The 25,987-nt window shown below is 29.8% G+C and overlaps 1 protein-coding gene across 1 annotated transcript; it reads right to left on the reverse strand.

The window, feature by feature from the left end:
• LOC130440536 (E3 ubiquitin-protein ligase TRIM33-like) lies at window positions 1–25,934 on the reverse strand. The gene is made up of 15 exons (XM_056773775.1): window positions 25,605–25,934; window positions 24,790–25,163; window positions 11,536–11,746; window positions 10,397–10,657; window positions 9,126–9,236; window positions 8,722–9,029; window positions 6,856–7,200; window positions 6,514–6,677; window positions 5,955–6,154; window positions 5,396–5,604; window positions 4,258–4,541; window positions 3,943–4,151; window positions 2,021–2,204; window positions 1,791–1,943; window positions 1–572 (listed from the first exon to the last, which is right to left on the reverse strand). The coding sequence occupies exons 1-15, from the start codon at window positions 25,697–25,699 to the stop codon at window positions 420–422; spliced, it is 3,261 nt and encodes a 1,086-aa protein (XP_056629753.1). The 5' UTR covers window positions 25,700–25,934; the 3' UTR covers window positions 1–419.
• Window positions 25,935–25,987: the final 53 nt, after the last annotated feature.

A 25,987-nucleotide genomic window follows, 5' to 3' on the forward strand; every position in this document is an offset into this window, starting at 1 on the left:
GCTTTTTTATTTGAAGTGTATTTTTACGAAGATATGCACTATTGAATGTCAACTACTGCATATTATATAAATTACATGATAAGGTATATGGGATATATATTTTCGTTACTCTAGAATTTCGGAGCTAACATTAAATAACATCATTAAAACATGACATAACAACATACTAATAAAATAATACAATAAATAAACCTAAGATTTTTTTATAAAAAACAAAGTCATATTTGCTTAATTCTTATAAACTAATTGTATACAAAAAAAAACAACAAGACAAATAAACAAAATAGAAAGCCAGAAAATACACACTCCCTTCTAACCAATTGGCCATACTTTATGTATTTGCTTTGTTGAGGAGAATTGGTTATCCTTTTTTGTTATAGGGAGAAATACACGGTATTATTCGCCCCATGAACAATTTGTCAGTCTGTTACTATCCTTCTAAACTTTTTGGTCGGTGGTTGACTATCTTCATCTTCGAACATCTCGTAAGCATATTCGGGAAGAAACTTTTCTAGTTGTTCGTCAAAGAATTTTTCCAATGTTTTTGCATCCATGTAGACTTGCGAATCCACCTAAATTTATAATAAAAACTGTATGTAGATTTGAAAATTGATCGTCGGTACATTTACTTTGTGATAATCAAGCTGCATTTATTTTGGTGCCATTTATTAGGCAAATTATATGTTTAATTTGCTTTGAGTAATTAATTATTATCAAATATTCACATTTTTTATTACAGTTTCAATTTGTTGTAGAAATGATCAATAACTTCAATGCTCCACTTTTTCTTAATAACAAATTTCGAGTAAGTAGTCATGATTGATTTGTAGAAATAGTACAGTTGCAGTACAAGAACTATTAATAATTTTGAATCAGTGCATCAATAAATTTACCCATTATTTCGAATTCTTGATTTAACAAAAAAATTGGAGTGAACTCAATTAAAAATTCACCTTATTCACAAAAAATGTACAAAAAGTAGTTTGAGTAGAAAATAAAAATAATGAAATGATCTATTTCAACGTAGATATTTGTTACGACAAAAATTCCATTGCTTATTTCTTGTTGCTAGTGTGATCAAAAATCTTGGCTAAGCAAAATACACATAAAATCTTTGACTTAGCATTTTAAGTCGTAAAAATCGGTACCGATTTATATAAGTTTTCCCAGTGACCTGACTTGTTTTCTTTGATGTTTTTTTTGGCTCCTAATATTCTAGAAATTGATGATTATACCATATGGAATCTTTATAGTACTTGTACCTGTGAGAAGACATCTTGAATCAAAGCTATAGAATACTATTCAGGGGTTACATTATGATTTTGGTGAACCTTTTAATTTTAATTACAGATTACATAGACAAAATTATTTTAAAATAAATTGTTTGCCTTGCATTTGAACAACTTTACACGCTACATAGCAGCAAAAAGTAAAGTTAAGTTATTATCAATTTAAAAAAAAAGTGAAAGAAAGCTGAAGTTTTGTCATAAAATGTTTTGGTCAAATATCACAATATTTTTGCTGAGGAATGTATAATATTTACAACCAATCCACAAAGAAGCATAAAAACGAGAAAAAGCTTCATTGGCCTTTGTAGAAGAATATAAGTTGAATAACTCATTGAGCGAATAAATTTTATTAAAAAATTCATCATTTGTTTTTGATAATCACAAAGTACATATTCTTACAATGATAAAGTTGAAGACCAAGTAATATTATTATCAAATTTGTACAAATATAGCAAAAGAAATTTCGAGTTGTGTTCAAATTTTATTTAAAAACATACTTACTGGATTATACAAGTAAGCATTTTTAAACATCAACCGAACATCTCTTACTAACTCTTCCATATTTCGATAATGTATATCTGCATTCCAATTTAATTTTTGTCTAATCGAGTCCAAAGCTATAGGTCGTTTGATGATTGAATGATAGTCTTCATTCTGAAACAAAAAAACAAAAAGGCTTGTAACTTGTGACAAATTTCTCCCTCTTACATAAATATTTATTTTTTGCTTACATCTGCTCCGATTACTTCTCTAAATGGCAAACTTGGGTCATACTGACAGTATAATTCTAAAACCAATCTCTCAGCAATTTTCTTTTCCTTTAGACTAAGTTCACCTTCTTTCTTTTCTGACAAGATACTTTCTGGGATATCAGCAAAGTTCATACATAATAGGCATTGCCAAGTATCATTTTCTCTAAAAAAATTGTAATTAACAAATTATGCTAAATAGTATCTTCTTCTTTCAAAACCAAATTTTCAATACTAACTGCTTTCTAATAGTAAATTTGAAATTGGGACTGTGGGTGTGTAACTGAGACCAATCAGAACCAAAAAGTTTGTTATGTCCATCTTGAAATTTGACCCCAATGAAAAAATCATCTTATAAACAAATACGAGTATCATTTTGATAAACTCGAAAATCTCATGTTTTGGAAAAGATAAAAAATTGGTGTAAGACAAAGTGTATAGAGCTTAATAGAGACTATTTTAGAAAAAATATTTTCTATCCAAATAATATATCTTAAAACTAAGCTGTAAAAGTAATTAAAACAATACTAGAGATGAACAGAAAAACCATTAAATGGTACATGAATGGCTCCAAAACAGTAAACAGCTGCTCGTGCAATACTAACAAGTATTTTTTAAACAGAAATATATATATATATATATATATATATATATATATATATATATATATATATATATATATATATATATATATAATTGAAAAATGTACCCAGTTCAACTTGGAGAGAAATTTTCGCAAACAGAAAACTATCATTTTATCTAATGTTCAAGCAGCAATTAGAGCTCTGAGCTCCACAAGATCCAAGCTGGTTTGGGAATACCCAGACAAATTAAATGGGCAAAAAGAATACCCTTTAATTGGACTGAGACACAGTTTTGTGCACTCTGCTACAACAAAACACTAGAAAAGAAAGTAAATAGGGAAAATGTCAGTTACTAGAACAATTTACAGGGGTTGATACAAAGATTCTCTTAGGAACCTAGTGGATATATCAACATAAGTAAGTACAATTTACGAATACTAACAGGGGTTTTGTCGGGGTGTTATCGACACTTGAAGACTCTAGGTTTAGCAGAGAATGTAACATGCAAATTCTGCTAAATAGAGGATCCACACTTTGTCGAATTGGAAAACTACCGCTACTACTAGTGTATTTAATAGATCAGATGTAAACACTGAACATCCCCAGTGTTACAGCAAGAAAAGAAAGAAAAGCCATCATATTGTTACAAACTCGTCACCGACATGAAGCCGATCCTGTCCGGTTATAATGGAATTTGGCGAAATGCCATTTGATGTTTTCATTTATATAGGTTTTTATCATAGCAGACGATTTGTTTACATTGTTTCTTTTGAACTAATTTCTAGGAAGGTCTTTTTATTTAATTGTTTTGTTTGTTTATTTTCTGGAATTTTTGAGAATTTCTTTTTGGGTATATAAACGAGTTTGTTTAGCGGAGTTAGTTTACAATAAATAATCATGTGATCGGAACGAAATAGAAAGGTAACTGAAGAATTTAAATAAACTATATAAGTTAGTTAAGTGTAGTTTAAAGTGTTTAAATAAATTAAGAATGTAAGAGACAGTATTTATAAATTCACCCCACAAATAATAAATAAATAAGAAAAACACACCAATATAACAATGTGTATAAAAAGGTTTGTAATGTGAAATTAATAAGAAAAAAATTATTGAATCATGAACCTTTAGTTGATAATGAAGATGACTACAGAGAAATACAATAAATTGTAATTGATGAGTTGATTGAATATTGTATTACAGATAGATCTAATTGTGAATTAAATCATAGTTCCAAGAATACTTGAGTCAATTTTTTCCTTCTATGAATACTGATTGGACGGAATTTATAGCAAAAATAATTATGAAGCGTTATGTACTTACTCGACACTTAAGTTAGGAATATGACAGTACTGATGAAATACTTTAGGACATTTGTCACAGCACACTAATTCACCACCATCCATGCAAACGGCGCACCAGTCTTCATTCGGATCATCTTTACTTGTTTCAGATAATTCTGATTTTATTTTAGTTCCAACACTACCAACACCAGAATCTCCAGTGGAGCTATCAACGTGCGGCGATCCGCCCTTCAAAAAATTTTAAATTGTAAAAACTTTTGAAATTTCCACACGATTTATATTTAGTGTCTTGTTACAGTTTTAGAGAAAACGATGAACAATAAGATTTATTTACCTTTTGCCTTCCTTCGGCAAGGACTTGCACGCCATTCGAATCTAACTTGGCAATTGTTGCCATCAAATCTTTAACTGAATCTTCGCAAAATTTATCCAGGTTTCTCTCAGTATCGGATTTTCCTTGGACGTGATTAGGACTTGGCGTTTTGGGAATAGTCGACGTTACTGTGCCCGGTAGATTCTTATTTGGATCGTTTGGGGTCTGTTGTCTCAAAGTTATTTTAAAATTGTCATTTATTGATGGTAAAGTCATATTGCGATTTGTGTTACCGTTTGTGTTTTCTAAAATTAAAGCAATAAATTAGAAGGGAATACTGATAAGTAATAATTTATTACTTACTAAATATTTTATTTGATAATATTACTCAGTTTACTTGTAAAAATAAATATCAAAAATTAGTAACAACACAGTGAAATAATTTATTTACAATTGATAACTGAAAGATGGTTTTAAAATGGATCTTAGTTTTTACTGTAGTTTTGTCGATTGCTTATACAAGAAATTTATGGATATATCATATGAACTGAAGAAAATAGAGGAATAGGGAAATATACAAAAATTGAGTACACGAGGGAATGAAACCCTCATTTTATACCTAAAAAAGAAAAGGAATGCATTGATTTTGAAACATTTGTTAGGGTATTCATATCGACTTTACGCTCTACTGTATGCTGATGAACTGGTAATTTTTGGTCACTTATAAATTTATTTGCAATGAAAAAACTAATATTTTTGATAAATATAGCCTAACAAAAATGTTTATTTGGGATTTATATATCTCTAATATTTCGAGAAATGTGATAGCTTGTGTTGACATACACAATTCCATTCCTCAAATCAAGAAATATTACTTACTCTATGTAGAACAAGTGACATACTTTTTACACTTTTATTATGGACTTGTTGCTCAATTTTTAGAATTAACATTTATTGTTGTTATTGTTATTAATTTTTTCTTTTAGTATTTTTAGTTTTTGAAATTTTTTTTTGCTATATAAATTTAATAAATAAATTACGGGTTCATAAGTTATTAATAAATGCAGCTAGATTATTGATTCACATTTTTTTTACTCTTTAATAAGAGCGAGATTTTTTCATACCATCCTAATATATATTGAGCACTACTTTTGCTTACCTGTGGTACTTTGTTGTGGAGTATGCCATTTAACACCTCCTCCACTTGGGTATTGAGGCAATCGTTGTTGCTGCTGCTGCTGTTGTTGCTGTTGTGTCTGAAGCTGCTGATGTTGCGATTGTTGTTGTGTTTGCTGTTGTTGTTGTACTGGCATACGATTTTGCTGAGTTGGTAATAACATCCTCACCTGATTATTTTGTTGAGAAAACCTATAAATAATTTTATATATAAAATAATTAGAATAAATTTCTTTAATTTCTTAGACCTTAGATATATTTATGTTTCTAAATCTGTTTGATTTTAGGCCTCTTCTTTTTCAAAATTAGTTTTTTTAATAATCTTTGAAAGATATATGAAATTGATAGACTTGAAGAAAAGTCGAAACGTCACTTTTATCTATCTTTCAAAGTTTATTAAAAAACTAATTTTGAAACAGAAGAGACCTATCAAGAAGATTTAGAAACAAATAATTACAATACATATATTATAAATAACAAGCAATACATATTTTTCACAAATAATAATAGAAATAAATTGATGTAAAATAAAAAAAAAATACCTAATTTGTTGTTGACCGGGAAATCTATTTTGAAATTGCTGTGCCATGTGTGGTTGTATAGCCTGATATTGTCCAGGACCAGTTTGTATATAAACATGATTGAATCCGTTATTTGTATTACTTGCGTTACTAGGCTGAAGAAGATGTCGTAAATTACTACGATCGGCCAGCATTCCTTGAGGATGAGTTGACGATGAAACCTGCATAATTTAAATTATGCATAAATAAGTTTAAAAAATAAATGCCAAAATTTTAAAACCTCACTGTTATTTTTATTCTAAATGCAAATAACAGAAAATATTTTAATTAATTTCTTTGAATGCATAAGTCATCAATAAAATTTGTCCTAGATTGGAAGTTATTAAAGGAATTTTGATAATCAATAGAAAACTTCACAATGAAACTTTTTAACTATTTGACATCCAGAAAATTGTTGTAGTGACTGGATAAATGTAGAGATTTCTAAAATCATACTCTATTTAAGATCAAATTAAGCAATTTAGTTCGATTACAAATTGATATAGGTAAATTTTAAGTGACAAGAAAGGAGTGTACACACCTGTTGTTGCTGTTGATTGAGCCCCAATGGCATTCTAGGCATAAGAGCTCTCTGTAGAGCTTGAGGTCTTTGCATTCGACTCATACTTAATTGCGTGAGGGTATTAGCCAATGGTTGGGGTATGTTGTTCATTCCTGGCGGCCCCATTTGCAAACGATTTTGAGCTGTAAATACAAAAAAATATTTTCAGTTTCAAAACTTCAACTGATTTATATAAATTACAAACTCATATCCAAAAATACAATTAGTCGCCTCGGCAAAAAAGGTTCATACATAAAAACGATTTATGATAAGAAGAAATGATGTACAAAAAAATAATAAGTAACACATTTTGATACTTACCCATAGCTTGTCCCATTGATTGCATATTTGGTCCCATTCCTTGTGCCATATTCTGACCCATACCTTGAGCGAGATTTTGTCCCATACTTTGTACATTCATTCCCGATGAGTAGGGTGAAGTACTCTGATATTGTGAATAAGGTGGAGGACCGGGCATCCTAGTGGTGTTTTGAAAGCCCGATGGTGACGGTAACTGATGAAGAGGACTTATAGGCGACGGTTGTTGAGGCGGTCGAACTTGTCCAGGACTTGTTGAACTTTGAGGTGGTATAGAAGATGCTGGAGATGATGACTGTGACGGGTAGACACGACCATCGACCACAATTTGGCCAATCGTTGACATTACTAGCAATAATAAATTTAATTACAAATACAAAACTAATATTTGCATTCACTGGAAAAATTAACCATAAATCGAAAGTTGGGTTTTATCATCAACAAATTGACAATGAGATTGAGTTGGTGGTTGATTGTGCCAGTGAGTGTATATATTGTACTGAAATTAAATAAATTTTAAAAATGTAAACCAAATTTGAAGTAAAATGTATAGTATTAAAACAAATTGATAAAGTTTGTCGATGGCATTTAAACTGACTTCAAAACGGTTTGTGCTATATTCATATCAATAACAGGAACTTCCATGAATTTAAATATAGTTCTCTTTAATTTCTTATTTCTTAGAACTTTTGATATAATTGAATTTGATATTAAAAATTAGTTTCTTTTATAATGTTTTAAAGGCAGATGAAAATTTGACGTTACGACTTCTTTTATCATCTGTCTTTAAAAAATTATAAAAGAAACATATTTTAAATCAGAAAAGATCTGAAATCAAGAACAGTTAGAAGCATTTAAATACAGTTTTACTCTATAGCCTTAAAATATTCTAGATAAAGGGGTAACAAGTTAATAAAACTAAGATTAAATATGTGCCATATTCTAAACTTGTGAAGAATTGTTAGCTATTATAGGATAAACATACTCATGTTATGATGTAATTTTGTTTCAGAAAAAGCTGAGCTAAGTAGTCGTATGGTGCAAAAAAGTAGGGATGAAAAATAAAAGCATGATGTACAAACATGATATAATGCGTTTAATAGGTAAAACTCTATTTTATTCTTGTATATTAACTTTGTTAGTTAAAACCGATAATATTATCTACTAAACGAAAACTAAAAATTGCAATAGATATTTTCTTCCAAAAATAATATTCTACAAACTTAAATTTCATTTGAAAATAGTTAAATAATACAAAATATACGTGAATGGAAATTTACCTGAAGAAAGCCCTTAGGTAAGCACAAAAACCAAAATAATAATTGAGACAGTTAACAAACTTTATCGATCTTTTTAAAAATTAATAATAGAAATGATTTTGATAGTTTTGATAGTTCCAAAGCAAAAGAGAAATAAAGCTATAACTGATCTCAACATGTATTAGGTAGAATGTCCAACAGATACAATACACCCCCCAACAATTTAACAAACAATGTACAAAAAGAAGATTGAATTGAAAAGTATCATTTCAATAGTACTTATTTCCTTCTCTAACATCAATTACAGTATGAAATAGATGATGCAAATTGTGAGGTGGATTTGATAAAGCTCATAATCGACTATTGATTATAGCCCAGAGGCTTTATTGAATTGTGGTCAGAGCAGCAGAAAGTACTGATAAGATAAATTAAGCTAGTAAAATATGAGTTATTTTTGATGAAGAGTGTATTTTAATGAATTGCATTTATAGTTCCAATCAAAATGAAGCTTATAAAAAATTTGTATAATAGATTGTGAATTTTTTCTTTTCTTATAGACCTCTTGAACATTCTTTACTATCAAAACTTGACACTAATTAAACAAACTAACCTTTAATCAAGTCTGGCACCTTATCCAATGCTAAATGTATCCTAACAGGTATTTCAGGATTTGGTATATCGGCTCTTTTACATTTTATCCTTTTAAGATGTTCGGTCATCAATTTTTTACTAAATAATAATGCCATGTCACTACCATTTGTTAAAGCATGTTGTGTGAATTCTATGCAATGATCTGTCATTTTGGATAATTGTTCTAGAGCAACTTTCTTTTCTTGCAGTGTTTTTTGCTTTGACTCGCATACTTCTGATAGTTTTGCTATCAATTGTTTACCTCGGACATTAATTGTATTTGTTAATCTACGGGAAAATCCAAATTTAGTAAATGGGTTATTCGAGAATTTCTATTAACTATATAAAAAGTAAGATCATTTGAACATCATAAACAATACTCACTTGACAACTAATTGGGTGATTTCGTTAACAAGTGCTCCTTTTTTGTCAGTTATCAAATTTTGACGATCATCTATTACTTTCATTGCACTAGTGAGTAAAGCTCTTTTGTATCTACAAAAATAAATAAAACAATCAACATAAAAAAATATCTACAAAACCTTCAGTTAGTGACAAGTCATGATATGGGAAAGTTGAAGCTAGTCAATATGCCAATTCAATGCTAAGAAACAATAGTAGATAGTACAAATAATTTTTTTTAAAATAATATAGAAATAATTTAAAATTATATTAACATATAAAGAAACAAAACAGAAAATGAACTACAACAAATATTAATGAGAAAGAATGGAGTCAGTATTTCAAAAAATTATTAACAGAAGAAGACAGTGAATACGAAGATGATATAAGTGACAATGGTACAATAGTAGAAAATGACAAAAAACCGACGGAAGTGGAATGTAATGACATAATCAACAAACTAAAACACAATAAAACAGGAGAACCAGACGAAAAGGTGAATGAACTAATAAAATATGTAGGGAATGTAATATCGATGGAAGTATCATTAATAAATCAATACAAGTAATAGCACATACTGATGATTTAACTTTATTAGCAAGGCAAAAATAAGCTGACCAACCAAATTAAGAGTCTATAAAACTGCGATAAAACCAGTAGTTACAACTATGAGACTAACAAATATGGACGAAGAACAATTAAGGATATAGGAGAGGGGAATAATTAGGAAAATTCATGGACCAGTGTGAAAGTTGGAAATAATGAGTATAGAGGACTTATGAACTATGAAATTAAGAACATATTAAAAAATTAAGATATAGTAACTACAATTACAGCAAAAAGAATACAATTAAAAAACGGTTAGGTACAAGGAAAATTACAGAATGGAGACCTAACGAGAAAAGATTGCCTGGTAGACAAAAAAATAGATGGGAAGTTCAGATTGTCCAAGATAAGCAAAATTTGGAAGTACGTGACTGGAACAAACAGATCCAGAACAGAGAAAAATGGAGAACAATAGTCGAGGCTTCAAAAATATGTGATAAGCTGTATGATTACATGTTGGCTGACCACCCACAAAAATCAGGGTCAAAAGAGCTCAATATGAGCGGCTTCAATTCTCATTATAATGAATATTATTTAAAACTGAAACATTCACATTCCTGTAAAAATAATTTTCTGTTTTTTAATAATTATATTAACCAGAAAAAAGATAGTTGGTTAAATCATTGTACCTAAATGAACGTACTTACCCTACATCTTTCAACATTTCAGCGATAAACTTTTTAGCTTCAGACGCAATTTCATTAGTAAATTTGTACTTGTGTTCTCTGTGTTCAATCAACTGACAATCTCGACAAGTCAATTTGTCACAAGTCTCACAAAACAATGACAACTTTTCGTGGGGATGAATCATGCAGAACAAATTAGCCGGTCCACCATTTGAAACAGAATGCAACTCAACCAAACCATCTTCTTTCGGTTTTATGGTATGATCTTTTGTTATTTTTAGTCTGAAAAAGTCGAAAATTTTCAAATTGTACACATATAATTTATTCTCTAAATCTTTATCAGAATCACCAGGCAAATATTAACATTGACCAAAAAATTTCGGAATTAGTGACAATCTTTAATCGGATTACATTAACAGAAAAACACTTAACAGTGTTGACAGCGGTATCAAAGTAACTAAAAAGTTTATAATAAAGTTTTTATTATAGATTGTTGTAGATATGTTGTATCAATAGGGTCTTTATGAGGAGGATCTATGTGACTTGTCTAAACAATAAAAAAAACATGTAATGCTACACACAGAAAGCAAGAATGTCGTCCTCTTGATGGTTCAAGGTAAAATAGAAGGTACAAGAGGACTTAATGACACCTAATAGTGGCTTATGAAGCTGATGGAATGGTTCTAAAGACCAAGTGCAACTTTGTTTAGGAATGTTGTCAATACAATCATAACCTACAATATGATTGCCATCACTCAGCAAGGATATGACATCCAAAGATAAACTATTTACATTGTAAAAATTAATACAGATTTTTGATAATAAACAGTGAGAAGTAAAAAATGAAATAAGTTTGAAAAATAACTTTATATAATTTGTGATGAAATAATCAGGGAACCCACTGTTTTTTTCGTTTCCACATATTTCTTGAGGTTTGTTGATGCACAATATTCTCATAAAAACAAATTTAACTTGCGTGCTATAATGGTTTTATTAAATCCTTCTTATTAATAATGGTATCTATTTAGAGAAAACTATATTTAATGATAATATTATTATTAGCAACGTTATATTCCTAGATAAATTACTTTGTTTTTGGTTGTAGAGTCAATTAGTGATACAATACATATTTAAGTATATTTAACAGGCAGTATTCTTACCTTTGATGCGCTTGTACACAATTATCACAAATAAATTCTGAGCAGTCGGTACAGTAACTTGTTGCAACAGCATCGTCGCTACAATTACTACATTTCATATCAGCATTTTTGTTAGGATCTTCATTATTACTTGCCAATTCCAGCAAAAACTGATTTTCGATTATGTTGTCTGGATTACATATAATGCCGCATGGTGGGCATTCTATTTGGGCTGAAATGGAAGTAAACAAGGTATTAATATGGAAATAATGAATATATTAGGTGTCAAACTCAATTTTGCAGAGGGCCATATATTAAATTTTGAATTGGTAGGTGGGTTAAATTGAAAATAAAAAAAATGGACTGAACTATTATAACATTTTATTTATATCAAAGTTATAAAAGATGGTAGGTAAATATGATGAGCTCGAGGATCCAGATACTAGACTTCTCTTGTTTTTGACAAGCTCATTGATATCAGGTATCATATTCATTGTAGTTATTTTAAGAATTGATTGGAAATGTTCATTCGTAAGTCTTGCGCGATGTTTGTTCTTATTTTTCCTGACGGAAAATATATGCTCACATAAATAAGTGCTACCAAACATGTAGAGAATGCGTGCTACATGTTTTTTTAATTCCGGGTAATTATCCAAACTTTTGAAATATTGTGTATAAGATGTAAGAGCGTTAATCTCATTAAATTTTTCTTTCAAAATAGTGTCCGATTGAAGACCTATCAACTCCATTTGCAAATGAACTGGTGCCTGTGAAACTTCAAAATTGAATAGATTGTTGAAAATTGGGAATTCCATTTTATTCATTTTATGAAACAATTGTTGAATTCCGAAATCAAATTTTTCAGAAGTTTAGAATTTTTTTTTGTTCACTGTGGCAAATGATTATAAATGAGGAAAATGGTCCAAAGTCTGATTTTCCCACAGCCTCAACTTTGTTTCAAAGGCTTGAATATATGAATACATACAATCAGATTTTTACTCTGTAACTTTATATTCAGACCAGTCAAATGTTTATTCATATCTACCAATCAATCCACCAGTCATTGTCATAATCAATTGGCGCGTTTATTCAAAAATTCCTGTTTATATTCGCACCACCCTCGTACCATTGCCTTCTCAGTTATTGTTGAATATTTATATAACATCCTTATTATGTTTAACCAAGGTAATTATATTATTCTGCAGACATTTTTGTTGATAAACAATTCTGGTATGTTTTATAAATACATTTCAAATTATTTATTTTAAATATGTTTTCTGGGATAATTATCATTTACGGAAACCTTCCGCAGTCATACACCGAAATCCCGATAAGTTGATTCAATATCCACTACTATACAATAAACATTTACTAACAATTTCGTGATTTAAATATATAATAAGTGAGTACACTAATAGGAATAAAACGGGATAAGTTAAATTTTTGGGCTTTGGCCTTGGAAATATTATGTATCAAGGTCACAAGAGACCGTTCTTAGATATGCTATTTTTATTAATTTTTCATAGAGAGTGTAAATGTTCCACTTTTTTGTTGGTGGACTGTAAGTGCGAATTGTATAATGTCACTATGATGTACACTATCGGCCGAAAGTTTTTACCCACCATATAGTTTGCGTGTTATAAGAACAATACGATCGATTTTGATATTTATATTTTGAAGAACATTATATAGATAAGAATATAGTGATAATAAAAATACAGACTCTAATTGTTAAATTTTTGGTTTTTCGACAAATAATCGTCGTTTATATGATTCCATTCGTTTATCAGGATATTCCAAAGACGTGGGGCGAAAATAGACACTTTCTGACTTCCCCGGTCAATTTATCCCACAACAAATCAATAGGGGTTGAGGTCAATCGCTGGCCAGAACCTACTACATGCTCCTCCGCCTGCGCCGTGATTTACATTCGGGTTTACACATGGATCTAACATTCTCAAATCTCAAACTTTATCTCATCACACCATAAAACTCTCTACCACTCTGTAATGTATCTTCGGGCTAACCAATGATGGTTGACCATATTCGTTGTATTCAAACATCAAAACTAAAAACGTGGTTTCAATAATCTGACGACCGCACTCGAACGAACGCCAGAATATTAAGACATTCATCTGTTATTTATAAGGTTAGTTCAAAGGTTGTAGGTGTGGGTGGCCGTGAAGCTATTGAGCACATAGGTCTTCAGATAGGCCCACTTGACGTCACAAAAGTCCGAAGTCTGATCAGGCGCTTTGGCTTGAGCCTTTTGATGTCGTTAGGCAGGTTGTGGGGTTTGCCCAGGTGTTTAAACCGCGGCCGTGTGAGTGAATTCATAAGGTTATAATTATATATAAGTATGGTCGTTAGATTCACTCAAGTGACCAAGGGACACCCGGAATCAATCATCTATGATGTGGATCCCCATTAGGATCGTGAACCATAAGTTTTAATGAATACAATAAACCTTGAATTTAAGTATCTAAATATATGATTCTTCATAGTCACATTAATATAAAACAAACATTTAGTAATCCGAGAGGATACGTTGATGGGGGGTAAATACTTTTGTATCCCTCAAGTGAATGACTAAGATTTACACACAAGAGATTGTATCTCTGTCTGGGTTACATTTGTGCGATGTTTTTTAATTTTAATAATTTTAAATGGGAATTTCCTATATCAAAACACATTCTTCGTGCGTTTTTTTGTTCTTGATTTGATTTCGACGCCTTAAAAGAGGTTTATTGACTGCTAGCCGTTCAAAACGTCAAGCTTCTCTCAATCTCCTTTATACTGTGGAAGTTATCAAAGACAGATCCCTAAAATTATTGATGCTATCTCTGAGCCGTTGATCACGTTTACTGATTAATACAATACGTATCCCTTCAGCGGTTGTGGTTTATCGAGGCCGCCCCGAACGTGTCTATCGCCAAAGCTCCTAGTGGATGCATTTTCACGTTGTAGTCCACGGTACGTCGAGATATTTTTATTCCGGCTGCAATGGTTAGGTTACTTTTGCCTAGGCTACGAAGACTTGCAATTAATCTAATAGTTTCGACCGATAGCTCCTTGGCTTTACCCATTTTAAAACTTACAAGTCTGAATTTGCGAGAAAAAAACGAACTTCACAAAAAGATATCTTGGTCAAAAAAGTATCAATCACAGCAATATTTTGCGTCTCACATGGTTAACTGGGACTAAAATACAATCATAAACAGCGAAGAAATAATTCTCAGTTAAAGAATAATAAACAAATCAACAGGTACTTGCAAGTTTTAAAGTTGTATTTACGCGGCTGTCACGAGTGGCCAATGAGATTTAATTTTTTTATCGAGATTAGGCTTTTTGACGTTGTATTTTGCAAGCTCGGGAGTTACATGTGAAGAATTCTTGAAGGACATTTTATAAACAATGCAATTGTATCAAATATCATAAACATGTATCAGCATTTATTTTATTTTGTATCAAATATCGTAAACATGTATCAGCATTTATTTTACCATAAATAAGATTTTTGTAAACAACTTGATGATATTTAATGTTTATAATTAGTTCGATCTTGAGATTAATTGTATTCTTTCAAATATCCAAAAATAAATTTTTTTTAAAATAAATTTCGAAAACCGAAAATTATAATTCGGGATTCGTTTTTGCTGTCGGAACACGTTCAAGGTTGATGTCACGACAGTACTCGTACCAGATCCGTACCAATGACTGTAAGCAGTCCCAAACATTAAGACAGAATTCGATTTCCAAAAAATAGTGGGTTTATTTAGGTATTAGATAATTTTTTGAAATATTAATTGGATAAATTCCGATTTTGGAGTAAGTTTAATTTTTTTAAATTACTTTTGACTATACCTACATACATTTCTAAATTCGGATCATAATAAAAACACGTTAGTTTAGCGATTTTAAGATTATAGAATCCATTTATCGAGGTTCCATATGTCGAAAATAAATATTTTATGTTATTAATCAAACAAAGGAACGGATCCAATATCTGGTTAGGCTTAATCCAGCTTCTATTAGGTTAGTTTTACTTTGGATTAGGTTATCTTAATTGGCCGATAACTGATAAAAAATATATTTTTCTATGAAATGCGATGTTTTTATATTAAAAGCTACTGTTAATCCAGTTAATAGAAAATACACCAATGGATAAATGGATGTTGCGATCTCAAATATGCCAAATTAGCATGTTTTATTTCGATTATATACCGGGCAGATATAGAGTATTATTTTTAGAGTTTCAAAAATAATAAAATTATCGAATTATTGAAATGAAACTTCTCCAAACAAATGACAGATTTAAGTACTTTCATAAATAATTGTGGTATACTTAATTGAAAGTAAGCCTGTATATTTTAAGTTTTAAATTGATTTCAGTGTAGGGTCATTGACACATTAATACGTAATGTCACAATTTATGAAATATTTAACCTTGAAACTATTTGTTTTAATGTTTAAATTACAATGTTGAATTAATGAGAAATAGAATAAAAATAATATATCCAAACAATGCAGGCCCAATAGAAATTATATCAATATACATGATATACTTTCATAAAAAATGTATTTTTGATTAAAACTGTATTGTATGTAAATTTTATTAGATATTTTTTTGACGTAATAATTCTCAACAGAAATAATTAAATTGAGACCGTAAATCGAGGGTGACGAATAAAATGAGTGTCATCGATCAAACAAGATATTTTTCAAATTGAGACATCTATTATTATTATTAGTATGGATATGGTGGCAAAATATGGAAAAAAAAATGTTTCTATTAAATCACATTTATGAAAGTTATAATTATTGTTTCGGGGTGTTATTGATCACTGGACAAGAAGTGATCAAGGATACATACCCCTGTTTCCACATCTTTTTAGCGCATTTTTTACAAAAAAGGCGTTTTGTCCGCTGTCTGTTTGTAGCAGCTCCTCCTCACTGGAAGCATGTTTAGCGAGCACAGGTTTTTTTGCATTTAATTCCTGTATAGATGTAAATATTCCGAAACGGAAGAAATTTTAGACATTATTAGGAAAAAATTAATCAAAACAACCAAAAGGTATCCAATTGGTCAAATGACATGAATTGACCATAGACGTTAAATAGGCTTCAATAGACGTCAATTCATGACATTTGAGATCATTTTTCATTTCATAAACCAAGTATTATGAGAATTTTCATGACAAAAAAATTAGGACAAAATTATCAATGGTTTCATTCATTTATTTTTCGTGGAAACTTCCTTTCATAAATTAAGATTTTTATTAATATTTACTGATTTCTAATGGTAAAAAAATGTGCTATAGTCTCTATTGCCGAGAGTGCGACGAGTTTTTTAGTTATTTTGTTATGTGATCCAGATTTAACAAAAAAACTAATTACTCACAGTCTTTGAAATATTTTTCACAAAATTGCGAGTATTTTCACATATGCCTAGACCTCTTTATTAAAAGTAGCCTTGGAAAAATGAACTCAGTCCCACTCTCGAAACGAGGACCAAAAAATACTACCGCCTTACAAAACATTTTAGTGAATGGACTCGATGCAACTGTTATATATCTTCTTAATACCCAGAGGGTTCTGCGAAAATTGCCAAATGGCAATCCTGAAGAAGTAGAACATTCGAGTGCTTTAACGGAAAACGAAAACATTGCAATACATTCAACTCTATGGGCGATAAAAGTCATAGAGCCGCCATGAGTTATGCAATACATCCAGGGGATGATTTTTTATCTTCCACACTGTTAGATAATGAGGTGCAAATTAAGTGCTCACTAAATAATCAGAAGTGATTGGAGGCTTGGCGTGTCAGTTTTCAAAATGGAAAAATACTACTAGGACTTAGTACATCGAGCATGGTGGTTTAAAGGTCTCCAAAAACTGTAGAAATGATATTTCTCGACTGCCTTCTGAATATTTAGTTAGCACGTAATTCTCTCTTAGAAAATGATGAAACTATTGATAATAGACGCTTCGTGTGTAAAGCTGCAGAAGCACAGATCAGCTCTTCATGCGGTTCTAACTATAGTCAGGATTCAACCAATGCGTGCAGTCAAGCGTCGTGCTAAAGAGCTGCTGTGCTTTGTGGATGAAAGTTTGGAATGGATAGACGAAGGAAACGTGACGGTCTTCCAGCACTACCAGAAATCCCAGATGACATGTGTCAAATTATTTCAATCGAAAAAGTATATAAATCTCTATAGATTGATTAAAAATTTTTAAAGTTTTGTTTTTATATGTATAACCATAAGTTGTATAGAACAACTAGCAAGATGCAGTCTATGGTGAATTCTAGTGTGATAATGGAAAATTTGGTAAAGCTACATGATCGCGAAAAATAGCTCCTTTAACCGTTGAATGAAAAAAAATTTAAAAGAAATTATGGAAACATTTTGCGCTAAGAAAAAAAGTAAAATCCAACATTTAAATTGAGGAATTGAAGTTCCTGATACTACTATAAAAAGGGCAAAATATAAAATGAATTTTTAATATGCGGAATATATAATGTAAAAAGAAAGAAAAGAATACATTCAACTTTATGGGTGTTGAGTTCAGCGTTGCTCCACTATCTGGCCGTAAAATGAAATTCCACAGCTGTTTGAAAACGGTAATAGTGTCCGATTAGGCTATCTTTTTAAATCAGCTCTACCATTATTTGAAGAGTTAAAAAAATTATTTCCCAATTTTTAGTTTGGTTAGCTATTGCAGTGCAGCGTGTTTTTTAAGCTATTATTCTTTTTTTTTTTTTTAAATATTGTAAATAACAGAAAATAAAAGTTGCCTATTCACGAACGTGGCTCACAACCTCGTTAGAAATAAAAACTATTTTACAACAATACATGGTCAGCAATTGCGAAAATGTTCAGAAACGCACTCGTCAACAATCGGTTTCTGATGTAACCTAATTGGTAAATATGCTGACGACCTAGTTGTAATTATGATTAGATTGTAAGCTTAACCAATATAATAAATAATCAATGGATAACTTGAAATTATTTTGAAAAAATGAAACTACAGAATCATAATTTTATTATTTTTTAACTAAATGTTTAATTTTCAAGACAGAATTCATTTTCACTGTTTCAGTTTATTATGCTTTAAATTATACAAATTTAACAAATTGATTATGCGTTTATTCTATAAAGGGTGAGTCACCTGTATGTATACGGTCTCTAGTGGTGATATTTTTGATTTTTTAATAGGAACAACCTGATAGGGTGTTCAAATATTGAAGGTCACTTTGGCCAAATTCAAACATCGATTATTTCAAATGAAGTACCCTATATATTTTTAATGTATTGTACGAGGAGTGTTACGTAAGTTTTGAGATAAACAAATAAAAATAAGTATTTATAGTTGGATACGGCTTGATTGTTTTTCAAAATTTTCTCCATTAAGATCTATCAAACTTTTTTTCTATTCCGATTGAGGTACCTCCAAAACACGTGATTTGAACACATCAATAGAATAACGTTGATTTGATGATAGAATAACGCAATTTATTTGTGATCTGCGGGAATCAGAAGAAATTATTGGTTGCGGATGTCCCATCAATCGATTTTTTGACCATTCGTTGTCGATTCGTCTTCTGCGATTGGTTTCCCTGATTTTTTCGAATACTTCCGGCTGATGTACCAACCAGAATTGACCGATGCTCTAATGTCCAGTTATTCGCGAATAAATCTTGTTCGATTTGACTCGTATTCAAAGACCAATATAGTCGATTGTTGTTTAGTTTCCGAGTTCATATGCAAATATCCATGATTCGTCTCCTGTTACGATTTTATGGAGGTCTTTTGAAGCACCGCGATTGAATTTTTTCAGCATTTTTTTTTTGTTTTTTAGCAATTGTCAAATTATACGGTATCCAACGCGAACAAACCTTTTGGCAGTCAAATCTCTTAATCATGCAATATTGAATGTATACGACTGGAACTAAGGTCCAAGTATGCCTCAATCTGATGATGTGTCATTTGCAATATCAATTTATGAACAGCGTCGATGTTTTTTGGCACAACATCCTTTTATTGACGATCTAAACGAAATTCATCCAGTAGCGAAGTGATTGAATTCGAAAAACCAGCTGAACACGTGTAGCTCGAGATGGTGCTTCATCACTACTAAAAGTCGTAAAGAGCTGGCACACTGCTGTTGGTTTGATCCACGTCGATAATCATTGAAAATTTAATTTAATTTTATTTCCATTTTTTGACCAAGTATCTGTGAACAACTCTAATAGCACTTGTATAACAACACGTTCTGAGTACGTTCACTATTAAAAATGTCAAACTTTATCATGGCAATGGCAGATTTGACATATTCATATCTCAAAACTCAAGCAGCAACACTAGTTTAGCATTCAGAGTGCTTAAGGTTCCCTATACCTACTTCTAACCGTTCTGAAATTATAAGCATTTTACCAAAAATTATGAATTTTTTCATCAAGTCGTTCGATGTCGATTCTTGACAGATTTGCTAAATGTAACAAATAAAATAGTTAGTAATTTTATACTTTCGCGGTTCCCTCGTTTTTTGGCTCTAAAAAATGGATAAATCATCCGATTTCAATGAATTTTTTTTAATCTTCGTTTTTACGGCGGATTTACGAAAAAACATTAAAACTTATATTGGTTTCGGGGCTTTAAATGTTCATGAAAATGCAATAATTCACGAATAATTGTTGATAACTTTTTTCCAAATAATAATCAAATGAAATTGTTATATTTATATGAACAAAAACGTTATTAAAATCACTTATTGTAATCCAGTGTAGAATATTAAAAGTTAACTTTGAAAAATTGAAAATTTTCAATATTAAAAAAAATGGTATACAAACATTTTTCAATTTTTTCTCTCCAAATGTTCATTTTTGTATAGATCAACAAAAAAATATATGAACTGCGTTTGATACTTTGTAAAAAAGTTATGAACATGCGTTTATGATCACATTTAAAGTCATAAAACTATATAAAATCTCCAGGTGTGATATTTCCCATATTTTAGATAAAAAGGCCGTAGAATCGAAGATTTTAAGAAAAAAATTCATCGAAAACAGAGGATTTTACGATTTTCTAGAGCCGAAAAACGAGGGGACCGCGAAAGTACAAAATTATTAAATAGTTATTTATGCTTGAGTCTGTCATGTTAGACACAATTTTTTTTTAGTTTTCTTCATCGAAAATACTCGAAGATACCAGTTTGAAGAAAGAACTGACATGATTTTAACCATAGGCTAATACCATGGAAACGTACTTTTATCATCAAGGGTATATGCTCAAAAGTTTTGAAAAGATTCTGGCAAGTTTTTGTGGTCACACAAAATATAAAAATAGAATAACAATTACCACTAAGGAAAACAATGGTGCAGTACCATTTGTTCTCTATTTATATTTAATTTCTTCATATTAATCAACTTCTTCTAATATTGTAAAATAGTGATCTTTGATTTAGGAAAAGCTTGAAGATTTTCAACATTGAGTGGTCTTCAATGCGACATAGTTGAATAGACAATGCTGATTGAATAATAGTGTACTTGCATGATTGCATGAGAAAAAAATAGTTTTGGATAGTTTATTATATTTTTTTTATTATTTGATCAATATTTATATATAGAGAAAAAAATTTTTGAAAATTCAAAAATGTTTTAGGTAGTTTAAACATTTCAGTAAGGCTGCCATATTGCGTTACGTCATAGATATAAAATAAACACTGAACATATGATACAAAGTAAATACGACAGTTATTCTCTCGATTATTTTAAAATAAACTTTAATTAACCTGAAAAATGGTATATAAATCGTGTTTTGTGCCAGGATGTAAAAATACTACGACTAAAACAACTGATAAATTTATGATACCAAAAAATTCTAATATACTACAAAAAAAATGGTTTGGCAGTGTTGGTCGTTTTGAAGATCCTGAGAGATGTAATTAAGTTTATTGTGCTTTTAATTTTTAACATAATTATGTGATAACGTAAGAACTTTATCTATAAAAGGTTTATTCACTTTATTATTATTACTATAAAGAAACATTTTTTATTTATAATAAATACAAACTGTATTATAACAGCTCACGCTACGTTGCCGACAACGATAGCCTCGTGATCATCAAGCAGACAACTGCTGAATGTTTTTATTAAACCTATTTAATATTCAAATATTATTTTTTCACTTTTAATTAAATATTTCACTGTCTGACATTATTTCAAGAGCTTATAAAATAAACAAAAAAAATAAATACTTTTTAAAAAATACAAGTACCGTATTTTTTTCATAATATGTTTGAAACTACAAACACAAATAGATCACATCAACCAAAGTAAAAAGAGGAATTTATAAATATTAGAAATACTAAAAGGGATCAACAAGAGTTGTTATGTGACCTTGACGCTGGCAAAAATTGAAAGTCAAAAAGAAATACGAAAAAACCAATTTAAAAAGACTTATATACATGAGAAAGAAGTAATAGAACATTTTTAATCGAAAACTTTACCCCAAAACATATTATCTATAAATCTATTGTATATAATCAAAAACATTTAGAAACATAAACACATCAAGAGGTCTAATAAGAAATTAAAGAAATTTATAATGATACATCTTTGTTAACATAAAGTACAATCACATTTCATCAACTGCCAAAGTTTATTGACACTAGGAAAATTTTTATTAGCCATTAGAATTAATTAGATAACCATTATATAATCATTAATATTGGAAATCATTATCCAGTAGTCATTGAAGATATAATTTGAGTTCAAATGAGCAATCTAAATGTCAATAATAAAGCCATTTCTATTTATATAGATATGAGAAAATGTTATCATTTCTATATTACTCCTCATATCTTATGAGTTATCATTAAAAATATAACTAATGTAAATATTTGTTATCAATTTTGTATTTATAATTGGACTTTGTCTTCCTCAATGCAAGAGATTTTGATAAAAGAAGAATGTTGAATATCATTTTTTGGCTCAACAATATTAACCTTCTCTATGAGGTCAATGATACTACTAATAATTATTTTATTGACAGAATTGACTACTTATACTTTATTAGGCCCCAAATAGGATTGAGTACTGAGAATGCTTAATAATATTCACACCAGACCAGATATTTAGTAACTGCACAAATAATTAATTTTTGTTAGCTTGCAACCAATGTGATCAGCATATATGTCAAAATAAAATAACATTTCGTAAAAATTCCAGTTGATACTGGGGTTCTAGATAAGTTCAAGCTAAATAACACTGAGAAAAAGTATGATAACAGTACTGAATTGAAATACTGAAAATGACAAAGATAAAAAAAGAAAACTAATTCATCAAAGGTTCAAAGTTAAATGTAGAGGAAGAAGACAATAATTAATTTGAAATTGTTTATTCAATTGAGAAAAGAAATCAACGGTAATGAACAAAACGGCAATTAATTCCCAAACTCCTAAATTTTTATAGGACTTTAAAATAATTTGTTTCCCGTTTTAAATTAGATAATCCTAAATGAGAATAAAATTAAAATATATCATAGAATTTCTTCATTATTTATATGAGAAGAGTGAGTGATTTTATTTAATTTATAAATAAAAGTTTTCAACCATTAGTTAACAGATATGTAAAGTTAAAAAAATTCATATGAATATTATTTTAAGAAATATTTGTACCCTTCAACTTTCATAATAAATGCAAATTTGGAAAGATATTGCTAGAATTTTTCTTTACAAACTTCGACCTTGAATATGTAAGAACTCTCATACACAGTTTACTGTGATTTTTGACATACCATTTAGAATACCGAAACACAGGGGTTAACAACAAAGTCCACCCCATTTCATTCATAGATTAAACCTTTAGATGACTAAGACACATGGATTGGAAAATTTTTAAGAGCTTTTATTAGATGTAATTGTTGTGTACAAAATATCTTTAATGACCTTTATATTCTTCCCCTGCATGAAATAGCTGCAGACTGAACTGATTTCCAGCCAGATGAAATAATAATTAAAAAAGCTTCTTATGAATCACCAATCAATGATGTCAAATTAATAATTTTCTTTTAGACCAATGAAAACATTTTGACAATAATCTTGTATATTTTTATAAATACCATTTACTACCACAAAAATAGTTCATTTGCACAAATGATGTTAATGTAACAAAATTGAATAAATTTTTAAATATAAAAACTACATCCTTGTTTGCTTAGGTTTGACTTTTGTTATCATTCGATTATAAAAAAACTCCTAATTTGTACTCATGAACAAAACTTTCATATTCTGATGTGAGATCTAATGTTTTCTATATGATTTGTTTACTTAAAAGTATATAATTTTGTATGTTTTTTTTATGGCACTTTGTTCAACTCCCTCTGTTTGTCTTATTGTATTTTGTAATAAATTGAAAAAATATATGAATGGTGCTAATAACAATTACATTTTCTACATAGATACAGACGATTATGACGTGATTGCCCTTGCATCATCACTATTTGTGAAGGGGCAAGCATACTAAGGCTAGTAAGAACACTAGATGGATTACGAATTCAAGAATTAGATGGCTCGAAGCTAATGGGAAAGAAACCATGCAACAATGAAGTGTAACCTAAGATGGAAAGACTTAGAACCCTGTTGTAAAGTTGTGAACACCTTTATCAATTGTCAACCATAATTGATATAGTAGTCTCAAATCAAGTCTTAAAAGATAAAGTCCACTGATAGGACATAGGTCTCTCTTTTTGCAATTTGATTTTATATAGTGCTTTCGAGTCGCTCTACAATAGATAAGTAAGTTTCTATTTGTGTACTAGAGGTTTAAAAGTGCACTAAATAGTAGGATAGTATGGTGGTGGCAAGGTTGGTACCTATGACGTCAAAAGTTGGTAATAATAAAGTTGAAATAAAATTTAGAATATATCAATAGCAAAAGTAGGGGTGCTCAAATTTTATCTCTAACAAGCATAATTTATGTTGTTCTATATTCTTTTATAAAGCACCCACACTTTTGGTAGTGTTTTTTTTTCAATTCTATTATTACTAACTTTTGACATCATATCTATCAACCTTGCCTGCCTCAAAATCTATCTTGTCCCTTATTTTTTACTTTGTAGTGAACTTTTAAACATTTAAATAGTGTAGTTTTTAAGTGAGTTTTATATATTATTATTGAATAACATTTGCTTATGAGTGAATAGACAAATAACTGATATACCAAAATTAAATTGTGTATAATAAGTGTAATATTAAAAATATTATGACACTTACCTGGCATGCCATCATTTGAATGTTCATACAATTTACTATCTATACAACTAGAACAGGAATTATGCAGGCACTCCAGTAACTTTGGATTGTCTACAGCACTAAGCACTCTGTCACAAAATATACATTTAAATGTAAAACTGTCCCTAGTTGTGGGGCTTTCAACAGTTTCAACATGATGCTCTTCAGAAGGAGCACTAAATACATCCTCTTTAGAAATATCTTTCGGATTTTCATTTTCAAGATTAGATTCTGACAAAAGCTGATCTATCATCATCTCTTGGGCAGGAGTAAGGGCTTCTGGTTCATTTTCTGGATTCAATGCGTCATTTTCTGATAGCGTTATTGGATCACTCTCTGCATATGCATCCTTCTCTCTGGATATTTACAAAATAAACGGTTAAAAAGCAATAGGGAGATTTCAAAATATAAGTAAATCGAAAAACCAATCTTTACAAATGATAAGAAATAAGTTTATTGTAAAATTATGAAACATTAAAAACCTAAATAACAAATAGTAATTTTTTACGATAGAAAAGATTCAAAAATAAAAACAGGCAAAATTTTTATGAATAAATAGTATTTTTTCTTATTTTAAATCATTAGATCTACTTTCAGTTAATGACAGCAATATTTTCAAATAAATAAAAAAAAATATGAAGTTAAAATACGCATCTATCAAAGCAAAAGCAAATTAGATAAACTACATTATTCAATACATAAAATATTTTTGATTTTTCTGTTCAAAACAGGCATTTATTAGTAGGTGCATTATTATAATTCTGCTAGTAAATATACTGAAATTTTAGATAAATTACCCTAGGACGTTTTGAGTTTCCTGAGATTCTATTGGCAATGGGTTAATGAAAGCCGGATCGTTCAGGAACACTTTCGATTCGTTTAACTCAGCCATACTTTTAATCTAAAGAGGTCATATATTTTAAAATCACAGCTAGGGCACTATTCACACTTCTTTTAATTGATGCATCATCACAAAACCCATCTGATATCAAAAAGATATAATTGATAAACGTATTTTGCATTTAAATTCACTGAATATTTATTTATTTATATTATCTGTGACAGCTTCAGTTTTTGCAGACGCCTTTTTCATTTCTGCCACTATTCTCCATGTTTCATAAAGCACCAACATAATTATCTGTCAAAACAATAGTGTAGCCAACATAAGAATCATTTTTGC

This window comes from Diorhabda sublineata, chromosome 2 (genome assembly GCF_026230105.1).
Source record: "Diorhabda sublineata isolate icDioSubl1.1 chromosome 2, icDioSubl1.1, whole genome shotgun sequence".
NCBI classification, from domain to species: Eukaryota; Metazoa; Arthropoda; class Insecta; order Coleoptera; family Chrysomelidae; genus Diorhabda; species Diorhabda sublineata.